The sequence below is a fragment of the Halichoerus grypus genome, chromosome 4, assembly GCF_964656455.1.
Source record: "Halichoerus grypus chromosome 4, mHalGry1.hap1.1, whole genome shotgun sequence".
NCBI classification, from domain to species: Eukaryota; Metazoa; Chordata; class Mammalia; order Carnivora; family Phocidae; genus Halichoerus; species Halichoerus grypus.
In genome coordinates, this window is record NC_135715.1 from 109,111,926 (window position 1) to 109,138,735 (window position 26,810).

The following is a 26,810-nucleotide window of genomic DNA, read 5'->3' on the forward strand; positions in this document are numbered from 1 at the left end:
AGATAAAAACTAAACTTAACCACAGATTTATTTCTGCTTTTTATCCAAGTATCCAGGGAGGTTGCTAATGGGAGGTATGCCTCGGAAAACGTACATGTCTGCGAAAATGCTGGAGCTAGCTAATGCTTTTATTCAAGTGATTTTTATTTCAACTCTAAGCCACAAGATATAAACTTTCATCAAAAATGGTAATCTATTTAAAATCAGAGCTATGTGGAATGTTTCATGTTTATGTATAACTTTCATAGTAGACCTTCCTATACCAGGAAAATAATATGCCCAAATTCTGTTATTTTTACTTCGTACCAAGCACTAGTCCCACCCATCAGTTTCGTGTTCTTTAAATAGATTAAAATGAAGAAGAAATGGAAGAAAAAAATGAAAACACTTCAAAAAAATGACTTTTTAATTTTTTCTTTTTGGAGGAAAATATATCTGGAAAACTTAATTATGATGTATAATAAGAACAAAAAGGAATTTAAAGGCAAATATGCATTGCACATTCTCAGTATTTCATGCTTCCAACTTTGCTTTGAACAATTATAAAGCTAACGTACCTGAGAAGGGGCAGAGAAGGAGTGGGGAGAGTGGTAGGTGGAAACAAAGAAGGAGAAACACATAGATCTGATCTAAAAGTAATTCAGTGAAATATTCATCTGATATTGGTTTCCAAAAAAATCCAAGCAGAAGTCATTTGTATTTCAAGTTTTTTCTTTTCCAATGATAGCTACAAATCATTCCCATTTACTGAACATAATAAATCAATAGGAAGATGACATCATTGCAAAAAGATGAGGGCTGACTTGTTCTTCTCTTCAAAGGAAGGATTGTCAACAACTCACGTTTTTATTGTTAAAGCTCAGTTGCTTAAGATGCAGAACACTGTGATAAGAAAACAGTTAAGACATAACCATATCCCTCTCAAAAGAAAGTGTGAAGTAACCTTTCTCAAATGAGAACTGTAAAATAGTATTGAAACCAACATTTCATAATTTAAGAGTGTACAAACTAGCAAAAAATCAGACTGTGGACACTTAAATAAATATGTGGTAGATATACATACATGTCCACTTACGTGAGAGGAAAGATCTGTATACTATTTCAGAACATTTGGAAGCAAAAAAGAAAGCAAACATAAGTCGTAAAAACCGTATTTTAAGCCTTCCTCAGAGGAAATGCTTCTGTAACTCACAGAGAATATAATGTATTAAAATAATGTCGTATCAAGCTACTGCTAATATTATTATTGCTATTCAAGTTTTCCAAATTCAGTAATTAATTAAGAATTGCTGCAAAAGTGAAAAGGACCTGAGATTGAACAATGGAGCCCACCATTGCTAGCATTCTGAAACTCACCCAGAAGCAATCTGCAGAGCAAAACATAGGTTTTTAATATCAGATACATTGAGAAAAAATTAGGACTGTCCAAAAATGAAGTACTCTTCTTGCAACACTAGTATTAGAGATATTTGATAACATCAACAAACACAACAAACATGTATATTTTGAACAACTACTCTTAGAAACTACTAGCATATAACTGTACTAAGCATGCGATGTTTACTGGCTAAATGAATGGTTTATCAGGACATCTGATGTCTTCAGTAGAAACGTTTCTCAAGAAAGTGTCCCGTAATAATTTGCAAAATTTTCAGATACTACTAATAATACTGTTGATAGATACTATTGATAGAGAAACATGTACAAATACTATAAGATTTTCTGTTATTTTATACTATGTATGGCTTAGGAGAGCCTCTGTTCCCTTCAAACTTACCTCAGGAAGTTTTGATTGACCTCAAGTGTTCTTTATAATTATCATTTCAATTAAATAAATCGCATAAAAACAGCTTTCTTGAAATAACTTTTCTTGATATCCATGTAACACAACTAAGCAAATTTGGATTCACAATTTCCTAAATCATAAATCTCAGTCAGAGTAATCTGATTTGGGATGATAACACATTTCTGTGCCTAATGCTTAATTGAGAAGAGCATTAAAGCAAAGACAGGTGATGAAAGTTCTCTTTTTTCCTGCATCTCCATAACTTGGTTGAACATGATAGATTGGCTAGCTTGTTGATTTAGGAATGATCAGCAATATTACTTTCCCTAAAGGAAAATTAAGATAATTCATAACAGATTTGAAACCTGATTTCTAGCTCCCTGTGTAAACGTGTACAAATTTATAAGTTTGACTCAAATTTCTTCCTTAGAAATATCCCCTTATGCATGTGGATAATCTCAACTTTGGAGTTCCCCAAGAATGTAATGATTGCCTTTATGCATATACATTATATTGCTGGTGAAGCAATAAAGTGTAATAGTTGAAGGCTTAGATCCTGGTTAAATATCACCCATGGCTTTTACTAGCTCTGGATCTTTAAAATTACTTAAACTGTCTGTATCTGTGTTTCTACATTTATGAAAAAAGAGTGAGAATTAAGTATGTTAATATGTGCAAAATACTTAGAACAGTGCCTGGCAAATAATAAGCACTCAAAACATGTTAACAGACAGTAACACTGTGTCATTTCCCAATCTGAATTCTTATTTATACCATGGACCCAATAGTTCCCTTTAAGGATGAAATAAATATGTGCTCAGTAACTGGTCATTTGTGTTCTGATTTCTTCTCATTAAAATTTGTTTCCCAGAGGGGCCTGGGTTGCGCAGTCGGTTAGGTGTCCAACTCTTGATTATCGCTTGGATAGTGATCTCAGGGTAGTGAGATGGAGTTCCCCCCACCGCCAGGCTCCGCGCTCAGTGTGGAGACTGCCTGAGACGTTTTCTCCCTCTCCCATGGTCCTTCCTCCTCTCCTCCCACCACCACTGCACTCACGAGTGTGCTCTCCTTCTCTCTCTCTAAAATAAATAATAAATAAATAAATAAATCTTTAAAAAAATTTGTTTCCCAAATTTCAGTCATTCACTTACTACGTTTGTGGGTTTTTCCCCCCATATTGCACACTACATAGTACTTATTTAATTATATTATTTATATTCTATTTTAATGGAAAATGTATTCATACCACTAACAAATGTCTTTGTGTGGTAAGTTTTCCTGCTAAAACTTAAGTTTGTGTAAATGATAATTAAAACATTCATCAGCTAAAATCATCTCTTGTGCCTCTGGTAATATACACACAATGCATTTTAAAACATTGCCTCATAAGAAAACTTTCTATAGTGACTAGAAGAGACTATTTAAATGCTGGTGGGCCAATATACCCATCAAAATCTAGTAGTGGTAGGACAAAGGTAGGCATGGTTTGGCCATAGAAGGAATGGTAAGACTGACACAAGTGAATGCCCAGGTGCTTATTCATCAATGTTGTGGAGACATCACTTGATACTACTCTAATATTTACAGCTTGAGGTATTTTGTAGGCTAGGAGAGTGATTTTTAGCCCAAGACTGGAAATCCAACAAGTTTCAAGGAAATAGAACAAGAAAAAAAGAATCCCAGAATTTTTCCACCCTTGTAAATTGAATGTTAGGCATATATATTAAATTTTCAGTGAAGATAATAAATCCTAGTTTAATGACTAATAGTTAAGAGAAGTAAGTTCCAAATGCAGAGCAGTACAAAATAAATGCCTGGTTCCTTAAAAGGTTTAAATACCCAGTATATATGTGAATATATATATATGAATATATATATTCATTTCAACATGAATTAAGATCAACTATGGTTGTTTTATTTAAGGTAATGCTAGCAGCTATAAAATTCTCTAAAATACACAATGGCTCCAAGAAATAGAAGTTTATTTCTCACTACAAACAGTTAGAAGGTAATTTTCTATAGGAACTCTCTGTCCTTGCTACAACTTTTCTCTAAGTATAAAATTTTTCCAAAATAAAAAGTTTACTAAATAAAACAAAATGCGTTTTCCTGGCCTCTGTTTGGCTTTTCTCCACATGGCGATTCAGAGTCTTCTTCTATCTTGCCTCTTCAGCCTCCTGCATGGCCTCATTCAGTGTGCACTCCCAGCCAGCATGGCAGGGAACATGGAGGGGAAACACTCACTGGTTAATAGCTTTGAATGGGGAAGGCTTCTCATCCTGTTGGTCTGAACAGTCATGTGGCCACTCCTAACTGCAAGGCAGGCTGAGAAATGCAGTCTAGATAAATGTCCTGGAGAAAGGACAGAATTTTGGTGAGCAGGCATCAGGGGCTACCACAGTCCCCCCACCCCTTCACTGTATGTCAATTTGCACCTGTCTTCAACACTTAGAAATACATCTATCCACCTCCCCAAAGAAGATGACCAAAAGTCCCATGCAATTACTACATCAAATTCCAATAGAAGAATAGCAGTGATAAATAACTTTCTCCATCATGCCAATTTCTCTCCAGGGGGTTAGAGGTTTAGAACTTGAAAAAAATGAGTTCTTTGTTCTGTTTTTCACATCACATCCAATAGACAATGGTGGAACGAGAACTTGATAACTGGAAACACGCTCTCATGTGTAAAGGAAATAAATGGTAACCAGCCAACAGTCACTTGACCCAAATGATTATTAAAGCCTGCTGGGCAGGCCCTCTGAGACCGCTGCCCTCGCCGCAGAGTCTGTTCCTGGCTCTCCTGGTTCTCCTTTTTGGGATAATTCCCCATGCCCATTGTTCTCCAAGGTTTCTGGCTCTGCTTTTGGGAGGCTCCTTCTCCTCCATCATCCCCCACTGGCCATATTGAAAGTGAGCTTGGAAGAGAATGCTCCCTTGGAGGTTGTACTGCTTTCACAATGCAGTTTTATGGAGAAAATATGGGGTTCAAGGGTTGTATAGAGTCACAGGTTTTTGAGGCCAGGCTTTTGGTTTCTTTGCTAATACAAGTCTCTCAAAATCTTAAAACGCTTTGATTTAATTCCTTCAGTCAGTTACATGTGCCAGTAACCACAAAGCCATCCAAAGTTCTTTTCTAGACAGTTCTCAGACCTGCTTTATTCTTTAATACCTCACACTCATCCTGCAGTCTCTCTTTCTCTCTCTCTCATTCTTTCTTTTCCTACTTCCCTGTCTCTTCGGCCTTATACCCTGCCACCTTCATGTAAAATACTGGAGAATTCCTGCCTAGTAAAATAGGATTATTAATTAGAGCTTCTATTTAAATTATCAAACAGTACAATATTTCATTATAAATTCCTTCTTCTTCTCTTTTTATTATAGAATCAGTCTATGGTGCTTCTTTGGCAGAAACAACCATAGGCATTTTAAAAATTTTGTTCCAAAAACACTAATCCATTGATTATTGTGTCTTTAAATACATTCGTAGAAGGCCTGAAAATTAATAGAACATTGACTCTGAAAAAGCTGAGCTCATATCATATCATAAACACAAGGTGTTTCAACATTAAATATTTTGTTTCCTTGCAAGTCACCCTGAAATATAAAGATATAAAACAGTGATTTTTTTTTTTTATGCTTATGGAGTCTGGTCAAAAATTCAGGTAAGACATAGCAGGAACAGCTTTTGTCTACTACACAGTGTTTGAGGCTTCTACTAGGACTTGAAGCATGGGGATGACTCAATGGCCAGCAGAGGGAACCATCAGAAAATATCTATACTCATATGACTGGCAGTTGATACAAGCTGTCTGCTAGAACCTCAGTTCATCTCTTAGCCAGAAAACCTATGAGGTCTCTCCCTGTGATCTCTCTGTGTGAGATGATTTGGGCTTCATCCCAACATGGTGAATATTTTCCAAATGTGAGGGTTCTAAGAGAACAAGGAGGAAGTACATGACATTTTTATGCTCTACTATTTTAAGTCATGTAGAGTCACTTCTGCCGTGCTTTTTGAATGAAACAGGCATAAAGCTCTGCCCAGGTTCAAAATGAAAGAACATAGACCCCCCACTTGATAGGAGGAGTGTCAGGGTTACATGGTAAGAAGTGTACATTGAATAGGAGATATTGTTGCAGCCAGCAATCTTTGAGTACACATTTTATTCAAATTAGTCAATGTCTAAAACATTTACTTTCCATTTTATATCTACTCTGACTTCTTGAATGAATCTGAATATGGTTATTTACCTGTGTACTTTACTAAAATATGCTCTTTTAAATCATTTATAGCTTTTTTTTTGGAGAAAAATAATATAATAATATCTAATGCCAATATTTTTTCAGATATCCCGACACAGAAGGAATCATTCACAGCATGTCTTGAAAGATGTCATTCCTCCATTGGAACAATTGGTAAGCTTATTTCCCTACAATATTGTATTATTTATCTACTGCTACAGAATAAATTAACCCAAAACTCAACAACTTAAAACAGCACACATTGTTATCTTATGTTTGTGTGGGTCAGGAATCCAGGCATGGCTTAGCAGAGTCCTCTAGTTCAGAGTCTCTCAGAAGATTTCAATCAAACTTTAAGCCAGAATTGGGGTCACATCTGAAGGCTTGACTGGGGAAGGATCTGCTTTCCTGTTCATGCACATGGTTGTTGGCAGGGTTCAGTTCCTCCAGGAATGTGATCCAGAGGCTGCTCTCAGTTTCCTGCCACGTAGGTTTCACCAAAAAGGCAGCTTGCTTCTTCAAAGCAGTGAAACTGAGAAGGCAAAGGATTCTGCTAGCAAGACAGAAGGCAAATCCTTTATAACCTAATCATGGTAGTGATATCCCGTCAACTTTTCCACATTCTCATGATCAGAATCAAGTCACTAAGTCCAGTCCATACTCAAGAAGAAGGGATTACACAAGGCTGTGAATAACAAGAAGCAGAGATTATTTGGGGCCTACTGAAAATTTTGACAATTTTTTTTAAGAAAAAAATTAATCCCAGGGTGCCTGTGTGGCTCAGTCGGTTGAGCATCCTACTCTTGGTTTCAGCTCAGATCGTGATCTCAGGGTCATGGGATCAAGCCCTGTGTTGGGCTCTATATTCAGTATGGAGTCTGCTTGAGTTTCTCTCTCCTTCTCCCTCTGCCCTCCTGCTCATGATCTCTCTCTCAAATAAATGAATAAATCTTAAAAAAAAAAAAAAAAAGAAAAAGAAAAAGAAAAAAATTAATCCCCTACCAGTAAATTCTAAGCCCACTAAAGCTGGGATTTTTTGTTTCCATTTTGTTTGTTGTTGTATCCTAATGACTAGAAAAGTGCCTGAAACTTTGTAAATAACATGAATGAAGTATTAGAAATATGTTAAAAACATATAAGCCCTTGGGGCCCCTGGGCGGCTCAGTCGGTTAAGCAGCTGCCTATGCACGGGTCAGGTCGTGATCCCAGGACCCTGGGATTGAGCCCTGCATTGGGCTCCCTGCTCAGGGGAGAGTCTGCTTCTCCCTCTCTCCCTGCTGCACTCACCCTGCTGTGCTTTCTCGTGCTGTCTCTCTGTCAAATAAAAAAATAAAATCTTTTTTAAAAAGCCAAAAATACAAAAAACATTTAAGCCCAAATTTCCTGATATGTTCTGACACTTCTTTCTATTAATGACTCCTTTTTGATAAACATAATACCCCTTTTCTCCATGCTTATCCTTCCTGTTGGATTTCACATTGACCAACATGCTTCCAGTTCCATCGGCTTATAGGATACAGCACCTAGATGACTTTATTCCTATCTTTTCCCTGCTATTCCATCCCCATTATCTTTTTTTAAAATTTTATTTTATTGTTATGTTAATCACCACACATTACATCATTAGTTTTTGATGTTCCATTATTCATTGTTTGCGTATAACCTCCAGTGCTCCATGCAGTACGTGCCCTCTTTAATACCCATCACCAAGCTAACCCATCCCCCCACCCCCCTCCCCTCTAGAATCCTCAGTTTGTTTCTCAAAGTCCATAGTCTCTCATGGTTCTTCTTCCCCTCCGATTTCCCCCCCTTCAGTTTTCCCTTCCTACTATCTTCTTTTTTTTAACATATAATGTATTATTTGTTTCAGAGGTACAGGTCTGTGATTCAACAGTCTTACACAATTCACAGTGCTCACCATAGCACATACCCTCCCCAATGCCTATCACCCAGCCACCCCATCCCTCCCACCCCCCACCACTCCAGCAACCCTCAGTTTGTTTCCTGAGATTAAGAATTCCCCCATTATCTTTGGGCTTTCTCATCCTCAACACCAAAAATATTTATTTTTCTAGTTCAGTTCTTTTATTTTCATTCATTTTGCATGTTCTAGATCCCCCATCTCCATTCTGGCCATTGTTCTATTACTTTCTTTGTTTTAGACTAAAAATTCCTTATAAGGATTATCTACTTTTATTGTGGTTGGTTTCTCCCCTCCTTTATGTCTTGAACCAACTCCATTTAGACCTTTATCTCAACTACTAATCTCCTATCGAGGTCATCAATTGCTTCTATATTGCTAAATCTATTGGTAAAGTCTGTTTTCTCATTAGACCTCGTAATTTAACCCAACTGATAACTCTCTTTGAAACACTTTCCTCATATGACTGCCATGAGTAAACCACATTCTTATGGATCTCCAATGAATTAAATAGCCACCCATTTTCCATTACCTTTGCTGGTTCATCTTCATCTTGTAGCTCAACCTAACTTTTCTTCTTTCTCTTTATATTTATTCCCTACAGTGTATCGTTCAGTGCTCCGGTTTTAGATATTATGTTACACTAACCACTTCTCCAGCGTGGCCCACTGCTCTAAGCTCCAGTACTGTATGTTGTGGCGTATTCACTTTATGTCTAACATACATCTCAAACTTAACATATCCCAAGCTCATTCTGATTTTCTCCCAAACTTGCTTCTTTCAACCTTCTCCATTTCACTAGATGCTAACTCCATTCTTCCAGGTTCTTCAGTCAAAACTCTTAAGGTCATCTTTTCTCATAACATAAACTTAAGCATCTGTTAAGCTGTTTGCTCCATCTTCAGAATACACCAGAATCAGTTCTCTTCTCACCAACTTTATGCTATCTCATCTCTCACCTGATTTACTGCAATAGCCTTCAACTGATGTGCTGCTTTCACCCTCGCTTTCTACTTTTTATTTTCAAAACAAGGGCCAGAGTGACCTTGTTAAAATGTAAGCTAGGTCATGTCACTCCTTGATTCAAATTCTTCTCTGGCCTCCAGGATCTCCCAGGGTAAAGGCTGACAAACATGGAGGGTTCATCTTACCAGATCCTACTGGTATCAGCTATCTCTCTGGCCTCACCTTTTCCCTTCTTCTCCTGGCTCATTCTGCTCCAGCCAAGCTGACCTCCTTACTTCTCTCACAGGGCCATTATACCTGCTCTTTCCTATGTCAAAATGATTCATTTTGTGCCTCTGTTCAAATACCACCTTTTAAGATAGGTCTTTCCTAATCTCCCTAAAAACAAATAAATAAATAAGAAAACACACCATTGCCATTCACACTCCTTTTCTCTTAACCTAATTTAACTTTCCCCGTGGAATTTACTACCATGTGGCATACTATACAATTTCTTTTTATTTGTTTTTTTTGTTAGAATGTTCTGTGAGAGCAGGGGTACTGTCTCCTATATTCGTAACTCCATTCCCATGATTATAACACTTGCTAGAACATGGTAAGAACTCAGTAAATGTGTGTTAAATTAATGTACAAATGGAACAGTTAATGGTTTTTATTTTTACTTGCAAGTTTGTAATACACAGATCTATGCTTGTGTACTTTCTCTTCATTATCTCATCCTATATCTTGAAGTGCTAGCCAGTCATTTGTTCTACTGTGTCTCCTTGTCATCTTAGAAGTGAATTCTCCCAGACTGAACCCATCATCACTTTGTTCCCCAACTGGTTTCCTTTTCCATCAAGCCTCTCTTTACAAGTAGCAACCATGCCTCCAGGCTTAGAATGCATTTTCTTGGATCCTCTATCTTATCCATAGCCCATTAAGCAAGTCACTATTTTCCAAAGCAGTTTCTCTGCAATGGGTGTGGTGCCCACATTTTTCTTTATGGTTATACACACATCCTTGCCCAGGCCTTCAGATGCTTCTGATGGCGGCCCCCACCTCTCCCCTAGACTCCACTGTGCTCTTCCCACTGATCCTGCGTAGCAATTCCACACCAGTCTTCTGGAAACGGTACCTTCATTACTTCATTTTCCTTGTCAAAGCACTCAATAGCTTCTTATTCTCTATGACATCAAGTCTATAGACTTCTCTCATGGGTCCTTATTTATCTATTTATTATCTATTCCCAAATACACACCCTCAAGCTAGGGATGGTAACATGATTAAGACATGGCTTTTACCCTGAGAGTGCTTGGATTTTCTGTGACAATTAATTTCTTCATCTTGGCACTCTTTTGTATTGTTCACTCTCAGTTCATGGGTAATATACTTGTTCCACGGTTACACTGTAAATACTTTGAAGTTAGAGGGTCATGACTTGTATTTTCTTTATTATACCATACTTCCCCTTACATTGCTTTTGATACTAGGGCTTGCTCAGAAAGGACATGTTTGTCAACTGATTTAATAATAAGATATGAAAGGTGTATTAAAATTATACTGTTGATTCAGATGTTAACAAATATATGCGTGCTATTTGTAGAGGTTCTCTACGAGAAAGATTCTCTAAAACCTGCTGGGGGGAGAGGGGGGAAGGGCAGGGGGAGAGAGAGAATTCCAAGCACGTTCCATGCCCAGCTCAGAGCCCAATGTGGGGCTTGATCTCACGACCCTGAGATTATGACTTGAACTGAAATCAAGAGTCGGTTGCTTAACCAACTGAGCCACCTAGGCACCCCCCCAATTAAATTTTCATTATCCATTACCATTCACACTAAGGCTTGAATTATTTCTAAAATCTATAAAGTTTTCTTTGTGTCTGACTAATCTAACCTTATATTATTTTTTACCTAGACACACATATTGTTTCCCACAAATCTGGTATGTTCCTTACTTTCATCTCTACTACTCCCTTCCTTCCCACTATTGCTTCTGGAGTCAGCCAGAGGTTCTCACAATAGTTTCCCTTAGCAGTACCAGTCAGGATGAACTATTATAGATATAATAGTATACATTAAAACATTTTAGAAAATAATAAAATTCTTTAAGTTGGTGTTATTACTCATTATTTTTACCATATGGATTTTTGAGCTTATTTATGTCCAACACTTTTTGCTATATAAATCTCATTTCCTTTATTTCAGAACTCCCCTGAACATTTTCTACAAATCATGAGAAGCCTTGGCTTTAAGCATAACTGGCAAAAGTATCTCATTAGATCTACCCCCTTGGAGAAAAATGATTCATTTTACAAAAGTGGAATCTGCCATGGTGGGTGCGCCAATAGATGCTATCACCCTCCGGTAGCCAGGCTTCACCTCTCAATGCTCCCTTTAATGAAGTAGACTATGATCAACATGGTTAAACAGAAGCATAATGCATTTGTTTTGAATACTGGCAAAAATACATTTCTAGCTGGAGTCTAAAATCTCATGGCAGAAACCACCCAGTTCACTGACAGGTGACGTCATTCATGCCACATGGTATACAACTCCATATGCTATCAATGCAAGAGATCTAAATTATTTTCTGAGAATCCGTATGGTTGCTTAACAAGTACTGTAATGCAGCAAAGATTTTAAACAAGAAACGTCAAATATACTAATATGTGTTTGTTTCCCGATCTTGTATATTTCATGTTGTAACTGTTCATGATACTTAATTATTTTCAGGGCACTTTCCCTTTTTGCCTTAAAGAAATGCTCGACAAAAATAACCATGTTTATAACATGCTAAATTTTTATCATCTTTATTTTTATCAAAAGAGTATGAGACAGTCTATGGATAACCCTGCAGGAGTCAAAAGCCTGTGGCAGGTTTTAGAGAATCATCTGCTACCTCCCGTGCTAGGAGGATTTGTAGGATGGAGCTCAGGAAGTTGCCATGGCTTGGGGGCAAAGCAGGCTTTTGCAGATAAACCTTAAGTCTCAGATTCTACCTTTTGGAGCCAGATATCATTTTGTGGATTAATTAATACATGTGAGGGCTTTGAGGATGAAAGACATTGTAAGCATACAGTGTTTTTTTATTTTAAAACAAAGGACAGCCACTCTGGGGGAATAATTTTATTGATCAGGCTGTGCTTTCCTTAAATTGCACAAAAAAAAAAAAAAAAAAAATTTCCAAAAGCTCTTCAGGCTTTCAAAATTTGACTTTAGTAAGATAAAATTAGGCTTTCTGAAATAACATCCTCCCAGACCTTCAAGTTGGTAGTGTGTTAATACTAAGTTATGTAATTTAATAACTCTAATAGAAACCATCTCCTGGTTGTTGCTGGTTCCCGTGCTCTTCCTTTCCTCCAACAAAAGTGTCTTTATTAATTCCTGTATTTGTTGAGGCCATCCCTGTGCTAGGTGCTATGCTAAGTTTGGGGTATGCAAGGATATGCTAAATAGTCATGTCCTTTTCTTGAGGAGTTTTCATTCCTTCAATCTAGGAATGAAGTATTAAACAAGTAAGGGAAGGCAACATTCTTCAAATGCAAATGACAAAACATGCTATGGCAGCAGAAAAATAAGTTCCCATAAAAGAGGGGCTAACCTACCCCGGTTTAAGGAGTCCTAAAAGCACTCTTTGAAAGGGGCATTTAAACTGAGATTGCAGGATACACAGAGTTTGTCCAGCAAAGAACTCAAAGAAGAAGAGGTTGTGAATAGGAGGAACAGCAAGTGCAAAGGTCTGGAGGTCAGAACAAAGTCCATTTTAAAAAACTACAAGACTGCCAGGGGCACCTGGGCGGCTCAGTCGGTTGAGCGTCTGCCTTCAGCTCAGGTCCTGATCCCAAGGGCCTGGGATCGGGTCCCGCATCGGGCTCCCTGCTCAGCGGGAAGCCTCCTTCTCCCTCTCACTCTCCCACTCTCTCTCTCAAATAAATAAAATCTTTAAAAAACTAAAAAACTATAAGACTGCCATACTGGCTTGAATGTAGTGAACAAGGGAAATGGGTTGGGGGTGCAGGGAGTGCGAGGCAGTGCTCAGATGATGAAGGGTCTTGAGGTTATGGTAAGGAGATTACAAGCCATTAAAAGACAGAAACAGGTTACAATAACATCTCCTATCCACATTTGAATTTCATTTAACTCTAGAGTAGAGAAAAAGAACACACACACTCACCACCACCAACAAAGGCTATTAACATTGAGCAATGCTTTCTTCCTTACTGCCTAGAACAAAATTAGGTTATAACGAAACAATTGAATTACGCTAATAAATTGCCCAGACAGGAACTGGGAAGGCCATTCCTTTCTGAATTCCAATGACAGGCAAAGAAAGAGCAATGTATTTAAATCAAGGACACAAAGAAATATAATTTAGGGAAGAAGAAAGAAGTTGAGGATGAGGAAGGAGAGGTGGGATATAAGAAAAGCCTCCAGAAGACTGAAGAAAACTCTTGAGACACAGAGATGTCCCCTCATCAGCCAGTTTCCCAACCAGAACCTGGACTTGTTTGGTGGAGGCCAAATGAAACACACTGGTTTCAAGATGAAAGGCTCAGGAAAAAAGCCACGGGAGTTCTTAAACATCCAATAGCAGCTTTTTCAAGATGACATTTTGATGAGTTAGGGGTAAATAAATCAGAGACATGTGGGTAAAATTTCCCTTGAAATACACAGGGGTTTAAAATGATGGGGAAAAGCACTTGGCAACATATAATATATGCTTTGCCAAACCCAGTGTTTGAAAAACGGTTCAAGACATTCAGCAGAACCCCAAAGCCCAACATGTTCTCTCATCCTCCGAGAAAGTGAGAGGGGTAGGATGTCCATGAAAGCATTGCACAACATATATACTAATGGGTGTAAATAAGTTGCAATGGGCAAACCATGCCTAACTCTGAGACCTGAAATCAAGACCAGCCTCTCTGAGAATGCTTAGTTGCTCTTTCCAGACACCGCTCGTGTATGACAGAGAATCATTTTTCTTCGCTTTTCTTCTGCTCTCCTTTTCATGTAATCACTGTATCCAACTTGAATTTTGGTTCACCACTCTTGAAACATATATACAGAGTAAATTATGTATTTATGTTAGGCCAAAGCGCCATATTTCATTTTTGAGGTATTTGTAAAGTAGTTCTAAAATTAAGCATCTAATTTTTATTTTATTTTATTTTATTTTATTTTTATTTTATTTTTTTTATAGATTTTATTTATTTATTTGAGAGAGAGAGAATGAGAGAGAGTGAGCACATGAGAGGGGGGAGGGTCAGAGGAAGAAGCAGACTCCCCGCCGAGCAGGGAGCCTGATGCGGGACTCGATCCAGGGACTCCAGGATCATGACCTGAGCCGAAGGCAGTGGCTTAACCAACTGAGCCACCCAGGCGCCCTAATTTTTATTTTAAATTAGTGCTTTATATGATGTACAGATAAGCTGGATTTTTAAGGTGATTTTTTTCCCCTCTGCTTTCGTTTCCATTCTTAATGGATTGTGTCCCCTGCAAGTCCATAAACACTGTCAACCGATCTGATATTGCAATAAAGCTACAACCAGTATAGAAATCACTGGAGACTGAGAAGAAAAATGTAGGCAATGAGTCCCACAGAAGAGAGTGGTGCAACCTGAAGACAATGTCACAAGAAGGAAAGCCAATGGAGATATGTAGGATGAATATATATAGCATGGTGATTATAGTTAATAATATTGCAGTCTATCCTGGATATTTGCTAAGAGAGTAGATCTCAGGTGCTCTCACCACAAGAAATATTTGAAAAGGTAACTATGTGAGGAGATGGATATGTTAATTAACTTGACTGGACTAGTAATCATTTCACTATGTATGTCAAAACATCATGTTGTACACTTTAAATAAATACAATTAAAAAAATAAAAAATTAATTAAAAAATAAAACCAATGGAAAGAAGAAGAAATATCTATTTCTGTGGATAGTGGAAAGATGAAGAAGAAATTAAGGAAAAAAAGAGAAGCAGCATCTGGGGGTAAAATGACATAACCAGATGTATGCTTTTTGGTAGAAATCATCCAAACAAACAATATTGTCAACAAAGTACTGTGATCTATAAAAAGTTCAGAAAAAAAATATAGCAGGTACCTTACTATTAAATAGGAAAATAATTAAATGCTACATCTGTTTGAAAATGATAGTGGCCCAGGGTTGTGGTTATATAGAGATGATGCAGAGTTCTCATAGAGGAAGGTCAGTCAGTCATACGGAAGGTTTCACAGGGCAGCACTACTTTAGAAAGCTCACTCCACTTCAGGGATGGGCCCGCGTCAGCTTTGTGGATCTAGAAAGATTTCGTTTCTCAATGATCAGGATCCCTTGGAACTATCTCATAGTAACCGAATTTGTAAGAGGCTGATATATAAACAATAACTCTGATTTATAAATTTATAATGGGAGATATACTGATTACCTAAGTCACCCCTGTTATACATCAAAGGACCTCAGAAGCTGAATTAGGAGTCAGAGGGTTGCCAATGAACAGAAGCAGAACAAAGAGTAAAAGAACAATAACTTAAATACATCAACAGAGCAAATATTGTAAAACATAAGGGCTGTGTGATTCTGGTGTTAAAAGTCAATCCCTTCTCAAAAAAAAAAAAAAAAAAAGATCAGTCCCTTCTCATCAAAATCTGGAGAAAGTCTTCAATTCAGTCCATTTCTATTCATAAAGATGCATTTTAACAGAATTCTTGTGGTGGACTGGTGTAGATGAAAGCCTGTTCTTTTCGATTCGACTTCTTTTATCTGAGAACAACATGAAGTCTTCACATAATAAATGGTGGTGTCTGTACTTACGGTTACGGGCTGGTCTTTCTCCCACGATTGTTACCATTAATCACCGGTTGTCTTCTGCACTCCCGCCTTGTCTGTGGCCTCCAACTTAGGTTGATAAACAGGTGCTATCTGGGCATCCCACTGCCGTTCATTCTTCTCATCTATATCTCGGCGCAGTTGTGTCTGCTGTATACGTCTTCAGTGCTGGCAGACTGGCTGGCATCCAATCTGGACAAATTGCTGGCCTTCCCTGCCACTTAACATTAAATAGGGCTTCTAAGGGACATTGGACAAATAGCTCAAGAAGCCAGATTCAGCATCTAAAGATTGGTTGACATTTCTTAAGTATACAAAGTTCAGGGAGTGCCTGTACTTTAAAGAACTTCAAGTTGGCCTGGAACTTGGCATTTAGTATCCTAAATTTAGACATAAAGCTATACATATTTTTTTAAATTACCAGAGATAAGACCATCTGAGCCTTAGATGACCAGCATACTCAACTGTTATTTAAAGATTATCATTCCTTCAAACCATGGGATTAACATTAGAGTAGGAATAAATAATTAGAATAATTAATATGGAACCATATATGAATCCACAAACAAAATACATAACAATCTTCTGCTTGTTTTAATACTTCTTTCAGCTCCTATGAGCCTTCCAGAATAACTGATTTCTAGTGCCTGAAACATGGTGAGTTATTTCAAAGCATCATGACAAGAAATAATAAAGTAATTAAATCTACCTCATGGAAACGTTGCTTGCCAGCAGGGGACTTAACATAATGCAGTGCTTTTCAGTGTGGGAAGACTGGTTAGAATTTTCTCTTCCAGAGCAGAAGCTGGTCTGATTCGCTGAGATGACTAGAGGGGAGTATGCTATCCAGTCCTCAAAAGAGAGGAATATGAGCTCACAAGTGTATAAGCTCCAATAAGATTAAAAGGGTCCTATTAATCTTTGAAGTCCCCTTGTAAGCAGAGCAGCTGGTATTTAAGGGGAAGGGGAGGTTACTAATTGAAAATTTGTTGAAAGAGTGAATGAGTGTACATGAAGTATAGAAGAGGCAATTGAGAGAAATGAACACATGATCCCAGAAATGGGAACACGTGCATGGTGATTATACATGTGTATAACTACATGTCAGTACATGGAGACATGTGAACACATGTATGGTAGTAGTAAGTGTAGTAAGAGTATGTAATAGGAGGATTATTAGCTGCCTCTAATGACCTGAAAGGCAGCTTGGACTTTGGAAGATGACATAGGAGAAGAAAATGAACTTGCTATTCACCTCTTCCTCTTTCCCTCTTCTGGGGCCTCTCTCTGTCCATGGCTGGGAACTCTATTGGATTGACCAAGACCATGGGAACTAGCTCAGCCTGTTTGCTGACAATGATGTCATACTGATAGAACCTTAACCTGAGAAATCCAGCCCCTGGCCTCAATCTCAATATCCTGAAAAAGTCCAGAGTATCTGGAGAAACATTTCTTATAGATTGAAGGAGAGAAAATTTTGATGTATCTCAAGCCTGCTTGTGTTGGTTTCTCCCTGAAAGAGTATTAGTTTTTTCCTTTTGAATTTCTCTTCCCTTTTAAAAGAAATGTCCATCAATAATACATTCTGGGCACTACACATCCATCCAGTGGTCTTTTAGTGAATTTTTTGGGGGGAAGAGGGCAATATTCTTAGTTGAGAATGCACGCATCGATTTTTATGATGGGTTGAGAAGTTTTGCAGGTTTTTGGTAGATAAATTCAGACTTTTGGTAACTATTTTATTGCAATGGGGAGAAAGCTTTAATAAAACAATAAAATTTGTCTATGGTTACACAACAAAATTTCTCAATATACATTACTAAAGAAAGGGACCATCTCTGTGATGCTAATTGCTACTGAAAACATTTTTCTTCTAAACATTTGTAGAAACCAGTGATGCCCAGTGTTAAACACTGAACTTATTATATGGGTTTCAGGGGGGTAGACAAACAAAATTTTCTGGCACTGAGGAAAAAAAAGGACAATATACATAGAATAAAAGGTGGGAAAAACAAATAGATGCAGGCAAGCACAAAAAATACACCATTATTAGTAGCTTCATATTATTTATTAAAAATGTATTCATCAAATAGATTTTAAAAAGCAAATACTGTGTTTTGTATTAGGAATATAATAATGAACAAGCCAGAAAAGATCTTACCTATGTCAGAGTAAGTCTTGTAAATAGCCAATTCATTAACTGGTGAAATCTTAGTGGTTTGGGACAACTCATTTATCCCCAAATATCTCTTCCTTTCACCTGTTATAGTTAGATGGATTTTTTGGCTTTTTCAGTTTTCTATAAAGATTTTTAACAACATTAAAATAGTCACTCATGCATCCACTAATTTGTTTAAACAATATTTATATTGTGATTACTGGTGTCAGTAAGTACTGTAGGTGCTGGGAATCCGGGGTGAAAGGTAATCACAGCACAGGGGCAGGTACAACCACATACAGTAGTCCCCCTCATCCACGATTTCGCTTTCCATGGTTTTGGTTACCCATGGTCCATCACAGTCCAGAAGTAGATAATCCTCTTTCCAACATATTGTTAGAAGGTCAATAGTAGCCTAATGCTATGTCACAATGTCTACATCATTCCCCTCACTTCATCCCCTCAAGTAGGCATTTTATCATCTCACATCATCACAAGAAGAAGGGTGAGTATAGTACAATAGGATATTTGAGAGATAGAGACCACATTCACCTAACCTTTATCATAATATATTGTTATAATAATTATTTCATTTTATTCTAAGCTATTGTTGTTAATCTCTTACTGTGTCTAATTTATAAATTAAACTTTATCTCAGGTATGTATGTATAGGAAAGAACATAGCATAAATACGGTTCGGTACTATCCATGGTTTTGGGCATCCACTGGGGGTCTTCAGCTCTTGGTATCCTCTGCAGATAAAAGGGCACTACTGTAAATGGACAATTATAATATGATCCAATAAATGCTATGATAGTGATAATGGTAGAATAAAAATGGGGATTTGGGACAAGGGCACCTAAAGGAGATTGCAGAGGAATCTTGGAAGGACCCTCTAACAATAGACAGACTACATTTTAAAGTAGATTTAATATGTTTAGGAGTTTATGGGTTGGATACATAGTGGGGTGGAGTATTACAGTAAAGGGGAAAGCATATAGGGTGGAATTGAGGGAATGTGGTCCTTTGATCTTAGGAACTTCTTCTTTTTTTTTTTTTTTTAATTTGAGACACATATTTATTCAGTTATTGGCAAGCAAGTTCAAATGAGTCACTTAACCTCCCTGAACTTCACTTCTTGTTTCTATAAAAAGGCAAAAGTTATAGTCAGCATCTAGTTCAATTCCTGTGACTTAGTATGCATTTCAGAAATGTTTTCCCACAATTTTCCTTCACAGAAACATTGTGACATACTATACATTAATGTATTTGGTACAGAATGAGGTATGGGAATATAGCAATTTTAGAAACTGTGTAAATATATGATATTTTATTATAATATTTGACTATTAAAATAGAATAGGGTTCTTATGGTGGGAGAAGGCTTAAGAGGTACCTGACCATTTTCTATACAGTATCAAATTAAATCCTCCAATAACCCTTTAGTGAATAAAATATCATTTTCTACATTTTATAAATGAGAAAAAAAAGTCACTTACCCAAGGTTGTATAGTTACAAAATAGTTGTAAGATTTAGATTTAAAATGGAGGTCTGTTTGATTTTAAAACACTTGTTTTTGTTTTTTTTATTATGTTATGTTAATCACCATACATTACATCATTAGTTTGTGATGTAGTGTTCCATGATTCATTGTTTGCGTATAACATCCAGTGCTCCATTCAGTACGTGCCCTCTTTAATACCCATCACCAGGCTAACCCATCCCCCCATTACCCTCCCCTCTAGAGCCCTCTGTTTGTTTCTCGGAGTCCAGTCTCTCATGGTTCATCTCCCCCTCTGATTTCCCCCGCTTCATTTTTCCCTTCCTGCTATATTCTTCTTCTTCTTCTTTTTTTAACGTATAATGTATTATTTGTTTCAGAGGTATGGGTCTGTGATTCAATAGTCTTACACAATTCACAGAGCTCACCATAGCACATACCCTCCCCAATGTCTATCACCCAGCCACCCCATCCTTCCCACCACCCGCCACTCCATCAACCCTCAGTTTGTTTCCTGAGGTTAAGAATTCCTCATATCAGTGAGGTCATATGATACATGTCTTTCTCTGATTGACTTATTTCACTCAGCACATTACCCTCCAGTTCCATCCACGTCTTTGCAAATGGCAAGATTTCATTCTTTTTGATGGCTGCATAATATTCCATTGTATATATATACCAAATCTTCTTTATCCATTCATCTGTCAATGGACATCTTGGCTCTTTCCATAGTTTGGCTATTGTGGACATTGCTGCTATAAACATCAGGGTGCATGTACCGCTTTGGATCCCTACATTTGTATCTTTGGGGTAAATACCCAATAGTGCAATTGCTGGATCGTATGGTAGCTCTATTTTCAACTTTTTGAGGAACCTCCATACTGTTTTCCAGAGTGGCTGCACCAGCTTGCATTCCCACCAACAGTGTAGGAGGGTTCCCCTTTCTCCGCATCCCCGCCGACATCTGTCGTTTCCTGACTTGTTAATTTTAGTCATTCTGACTGGTATGAGGTGGTATCTCATTGAGGTTTTGATTTGGATTTCCCTGATGCCGAGCGATGTTGAGCACTTTTTCATGTGTCTGTTGGCCATTTGGATGTCTTCTTTGGAAAAATGTCTGTTCATGTCTTCTGCCCATTTCTTGATTGGATCATTTGTTCTTTGGGTGTTGAGTTTAATAAGTTCTTTATAGATTTTGGATACCAGCCCTTTATCTGATATGTCATTTGCAAATAGCTTCTCCCATTCGGTCAGTTGTCTTTTGGTTTTGTTGACTGTTTCTTTTGTTGTGCAAAAGCTTCTTATCTTGATGAAGTCCCAATAGTTCATTTTTGCCCTTGCTTCCCTTGCCTTTGGCGATGTTTCTAGGAAGAAGTTGCTGCGGCTGAGGTCAAAGAGGTTGCTGCCTGTGTTCTCCTTTAGGATTTTGATGGGCTCCTGTCTCACATTTAAGTCCTTCAACCATTTTGAGTCTGTTTTTGTGTGTGGTATAAGGAAATGGTCCAGTTTCATTCTTCTGCATGTGGCTGTCCAATTTTCCCAACACCATTTGTTGAAGAGACTGTCTTTTTTCCATTGGACATTCTTTCCTGCTTTGTCGAAGATCTTAGGTAACTTCTAAAAGCTTTTAGCATTTAGTACAGGGGAGAAGGTTGAGGGCAATTCATCTATAGTGAAAAGATGGAACACAGGGTAAGGACTTGAGATAAGGGTATGTGGGAAAGACGGGGGAAAGTGGCAGTAGGGTGCTCAGAAATCAAAATGCCTGTTAAAGACTTTGCTGGGAGTCAACTCATCACAATTTGCGTTGTACATTTATTTACCCTAGTACTCCACAAAAACCTCTGTGAAGTTATCACAAATCATTGAATCTCCTTTAAGAAACTTGCCGTTGTATTAACAATGAAAGCCAATAAATACGAATAGGAAAGGAAGCAAATCCACATTATGAAAGAAGATAACGAAGTAGTGCTACTACAGTGTTTCTTGGTGACTGAACAAAATGCATGAATTGTCACATTTTAAATGCCCTTTCATGGTTCAACTGGTTCAGACACTTGGTTCCACTGAATTCTTTCCACTTTCTGGCCTCAGCAGATACATGAGGTGGTGAGGATTAGAAGTAAAAAGGAAGAACTTTTCTAGGGGTGCCTGGGTGGCCCCGTCGTTAAGCGTCTGCCTTCAGCTCAGGTCATGATCCCAGAGTCCTGGGATCAAGCCCCACATTGGGCTCCCTGCTCTGTGGGAAGCCTGCTTCTCCCTCTCCCACTCCCCCTGCTTGTGTTCCCTCTCTCACTGTGTCTCTCTCTCTGTCAAATAAATAAATAAAATCTTTTAAAAAAAAAGAAGAACTTTTCTAAGGATGATCAGTAAAATTAAGGAAGGCATTATTAAATTTGTTTTTGTTTTGCCATTTTTAATCAGTTTTGTAAGCAAGTGACTTCAATGCCCAGAAGGAAAAGTGAGTAAAGGTGTATCAACATCTAACAAATCATTCACATTACTCTTTGTAATCTTTCTTTTGGATATTTAACGGCTTGTAATGATTATGATCTTGCAGGCACTTCCCATAAGCTATATATGCATTATTAATGAAGTTCTATGACTGGAAACTTCCATCACTGCAATGACTGTTGGAAAGCATAGGTTCATTCAAAATAATAATGCATAGGGGTTTGTCACAGTTTTAATATATACATTCTTCTTGCAGATGGTTGAAAAAGAAGGCTATCTTCAGAAAGCTAAAATTGCAGATGGTGGAAAGAAACTAAGGTAATAAAAGTTCCTTAATTCACTTTTACATAACTATGATAGTTCTCCATCTCCTCAATTTGTGTCACTGCTGTTTAGAAAGGAAGGCCCTATGGTACGAGACTAGAATATTTCCCTCTGCTATCACTATGATCAACATTATTTTCACTGTAATTACAGTTTTCCAATAAAGCACTACATTCTATATTGTTGCACATAATATTAAATGAAGTGCTTCTTGTCCTCCTGGAACTTGAAATCTTAAAAAACATGCAAATAAATAAGATAAAGGGTCTTGATTTTTACGATGAACAGATTAAGGGATGAGTGCTCTCATTTTGCAGTGTATAAAAATCTCCCTACAATACATTGGGAGCATATTTTTTGAAGATTGGGGGGTTTGATATACATTTTCTGCTCAGATAAAAATCATTTGAGAAAAATGTCAGATCTGTCAGATAAAAAGTTGAACATTGCGCATTTGAGGTGAAATGAACACAGAATCAGTAAGAGAAAGTAGAAAAAGAAAATAAGAATTCCCCATGCAACAGCACCAAGAAAAAACGTCGAAGGAAAAAATGAGGTTGATAGGTAGAGAAAGATGCTAGACATTCTCTATGGATGGGATATTTAGAAATAATCATTTCCATTTTAGAATGTTTCCTATTTCTCGAGTGCATACTATTATATACTTAGCTTTGTGCTAGGTGATATGTAAGCTACAAAGATATGTAGAAGGTGCTCAAATCGGGAGATAAGGCATTCACTTATGACTGTATTATTAACAGTTAAAACCATAAAGGATGAATGTACTAATTAGCTACACAATGGGACACTTGTTAATTGTATAATGCAATTCATTACTGGAATGACACTCTGGCCAACAATAGACCATAAAGTATGCTTTTGTTTACTGCCTGTAATTGAGTATGTATATATTTATTTAAAGAAGTAAAACTGGAGAAAACAATCATCCATAATTCTGCTGCTTAAAAGAGCTTTTTCAATTTTTAAGAATGCACTCTTCTTTTGGCTTATATAGTGTTTTATTCTGGGATGGTAAACAGGGCCTTGAACCCTCTTCTACACTGTTTCTGTATAGTAACCCTGCAGCCACATTTCCTTGTAGGGTCCAGGAGAGACATGAATAGGACAGAAGGTCAAATGCAAGGCTGCTTTAAGAGACTGGACTGGTCCCTACCCCACTGGAGAATCTCGCTTAAAGAGTTGGACTCTGAAAGGGCAACAGGATGATTTTTTGACTTTGGCTAACCCAGCCTCGTGTCCTCCTTTTCCTTAGACCTCAATCCCAATTACACCAGCTCAGGGAATAGTGCTGAGGGTACAGCAATGACTCTTCCCAAGATAAATAAGTGAAGACCCTCTCTTACCTTACCAGTTACGTGCTCACAAAGTCTAAAGAGGGACAGAAAAAGACCTGAGGACTTGTCTAAGTTCAGGTTTCACTGGGCCTTGGTAGGGGAGAGGAGGTGAGAGCTGAAAGGAAAGCCTCATACATGGAAGAAGAGGAGATACTGAGAGGAATTCCAGAAAATAAAGATGATGTCCAAGTTTTGCCTGTAAACCGTCCTTATAAAATAGGTGGTGATGTCAAGAAAAAACAGAGGAGCAGAACAAGGCCCTTTCCCCAACTATCTCACATGAATACATTTTTAAGGCAGTTTCAATCAGTATGTATACCATTCTGTATTTGTTTCATTTGTTGTTACTTTAATCAGTTTGCAAATCATTTTTGTGCTCTAGTTTAAATTCATATAAACATTAGCTTATACTCTGTTTTATTGTTATTTCAATCAGTTTGCATACAATTATGCATTCTTTCAGCTTTTTTCATTTAAAGCTATAGTTTCTTCTTTTTTTAGTTTTAGTTTCTTTTTTTTTAAACATCAGGTGCACAGAATTGAGTTGATTTTACTGTTCAGTGTTGGCTTTATATTATCATCATTCTGGGCAAGACCCCTAGCTGGGTTTATTTTATCTCAGTCTCCAATCCTCACTTCAATCCCCTGTAGAATGTATGTTCATCAGATCCACTCTCCATATACTCATGTGGTTATATGTATGGCATTCTAGTAAATAGTGTATAGTTGTGAGTATGTGAATATGTCCTAAATTGCATAAGCCTTTTTGTGTTATAAACTTCCTTCTGTTTCTTATTACTTTTATTCAATGTTAGTGTTTGGACATGGATCTGTATCTATATATTTAAAATGAGTTCACTTCTTCCAACTGCTGCCCATTTTGCCATTGTGTCCATACACTACATTTTACTTAATCTCTCAGTAGTGGACCCCTAAATTGTCCCTAACTCCTTCCATCCCCCGAACAACATGCAATAAGCCACACATATGTCTCCTTATGCACCCGTTAGGTATTGTCTCCTTATGCACCCGTTAGGTATTGTCTCCTTATGCACCCGTTAGGTATTGTCTCTGGGGCATATACCCAGGAGTGAAGGATTGCAAGACACACACATTTATAAATCCATTGAGTGCTGCAGCCAGACTTCCTCCTGGATGAGCGCATGAGTTCACACTCCTGCAAAGGTCAAGGCAGCTTGTCCTGCCATCATCTTGTCACCCAGCATTATATAACTCTCAGTTTTGCAAGTCAATGGCGAGAGAATGTTACTACAGTGTTGCATTTATTTTTATTCCTCTCATTGGCATTTCAGTTGAGCATCACTTCATCCATTTAGAGTTAGTCAGGTTTTGCATTCTGAGAATTGCCTAGGTATCAACTTCAACGATTTTCTGTTAGTTTTCTCACTTTTTGAAAGAACTAATATCATCGAGGTAGTCATAACCTTGTCAACTTTGGACTTTGTAAATATCTCCTCCAAGTCTCTCACTGTCTATTTACCTTGCTGATGAAAGCCCTCAATGACCCAAAATCTTAAACTTTGATCCATATTGGTCCGTAATTTTACTCCTTATTGTTTTTTTTTTTAATAAACATTTTACAAATTGAACACTGTAGATGTAGTCACCATGTTTAATAACACGTAATATCCCATCAGGTTGATGGCACTGTACTATACCAAACCATTCCTATACTCTTCTTTTATTTGAATTTTAAGTTGATTCCAGCCTTATACTAAAATAGTTATAATTGCAGCAAAACTCCTATTGTTTGTCAATGTTTCTTTTTTTTTTAAGATAAATGCTAAGCCTGAAATACTTGATTAAATCACATAACCTTTTTTTTTAATGTTATGGATTGCCATATTGCTTTGTCCAATGAGTCGGTATGTTTTTATAGCTAGTAACAAGATGGTCAGTTTAATCATAACCTTGAAAAATTGTGTAGTTTTTATCCCATTGAGAATTTAGTAAATATTAAATAGTATAGCATAGTTGCTATAGTCTATATTTTTAATATAAATGCCTTTTGGTTGCCTTTCGCCCACTTATCAAGGTACTTTATATCTGTTATACATTTTACTGAGTTAATAAGCAGTATTACTAAATGCTTACTCTGTCAAGTTTAGCTAAATGCTTCATAATACTGAAATGATACTCTAAGATAGGCTATATTATTATTTTACTTTCAATTTTACAAATGAAGAAAATTGATCACTAGTATTAACCTCTCCTTTCTCCCGAACCTTATTGTATACATAGTTAGTACCAGATTTTAGCCCTGTCCTCTGTTTGAAGTAGGTTAGTTTTTTCTCTCTTGCTAGAATCTCCTTAGAGCCAGGAAGCAAAAACTACCCTGTTATTTCATACCATTAACAGTACCAAGGGCTTCAGTTATCACTTAGCAAACATTATTTTATTACTGTCTATAAAGTTTTCTATTCAAAAATAATCGAAAGCTATTCCCATCATGCATTGTTTTTATTTTCCTTCCTTCCCCTCCTTTTCCTTTTTGTTTAGCTTCCCTCTTTTATATATTTTTCTTTCTCTCTAAGGAAAGTTTGACCTCTCTCTGAATATGAACAAGAGCGGGTAAAAGGAAGGAGAACTCATTGGCTATATCTTACATTCATAAAAGGCCGTAAGTTTAGCCTTGTATTGAAATGGCGTTCTATAAATTACCACGTGATGCACAGACAGGATTGAAAGCTGAATACATTCAGCGTTCAACTTTAATTTTTTAAATTGTTAACATTGAAAATATGTTTTACTTTTCTATGTTTTAGTTTAGGAAGTCCTTCATTTTGGGATTTCCATCCCCAAAACGAAGTAGCAGCCCAGGTCTCTCTGAAGCTCTGTGAGGCCCCAGTGAAAAGCTATTTTCAATACTTTCCTTTACAAAAGGCACCTGACAGTGAGGACATGATGTGTCCGTCTATCCTGTCACTTTCACTTCATGCCTGCACCTTCGTCATCTCCCTGGTGGCTCTGCACAGCTGGTCACATCTAGCTGTCCCTCTGCTCTGCTCTCTGGGGGTATAGAAAGTACTTGGGGGTGAAAAGATGAGCAGAAGAGGGGTATGGGAAGAAAAGAAGTGAAGGTAGTGCAGTGTTTATTTCTGCTAGTGGTCATTTTCATCCCAGAGCCCAGAACTATGAGACCTTTGCTTTTATTTGTTTTCTTTTTTTTTCTTGAACAGTTGTTTCTCAGAAGAGACTTCCTTTAGAACATGATGCCAAAGTACCCTGCTAATGTGAACTTGTTTTTTCTTTAGCATTTTCTGCT

The 26,810-nt window shown here is 37.4% G+C and overlaps 1 protein-coding gene across 2 annotated transcripts in view; it reads left to right on the forward strand.

Annotated features, from left to right (window-relative positions):
• ARHGAP15 (Rho GTPase activating protein 15) overlaps window positions 1-26,810 on the forward strand; it is a 599,115-nt gene that overhangs the window by 70,164 nt on the left and 502,141 nt on the right. For both annotated transcript variants that reach the window (XM_036090857.1, XM_036090859.2), the window contains exons 3-4: window positions 6,134-6,202; window positions 22,102-22,163. In XM_036090857.1, the coding sequence (XP_035946750.1) occupies window positions 6,134-6,202; window positions 22,102-22,163 (131 nt within the window). The remainder of the gene's footprint in view (window positions 1-6,133; window positions 6,203-22,101; window positions 22,164-26,810) is intronic.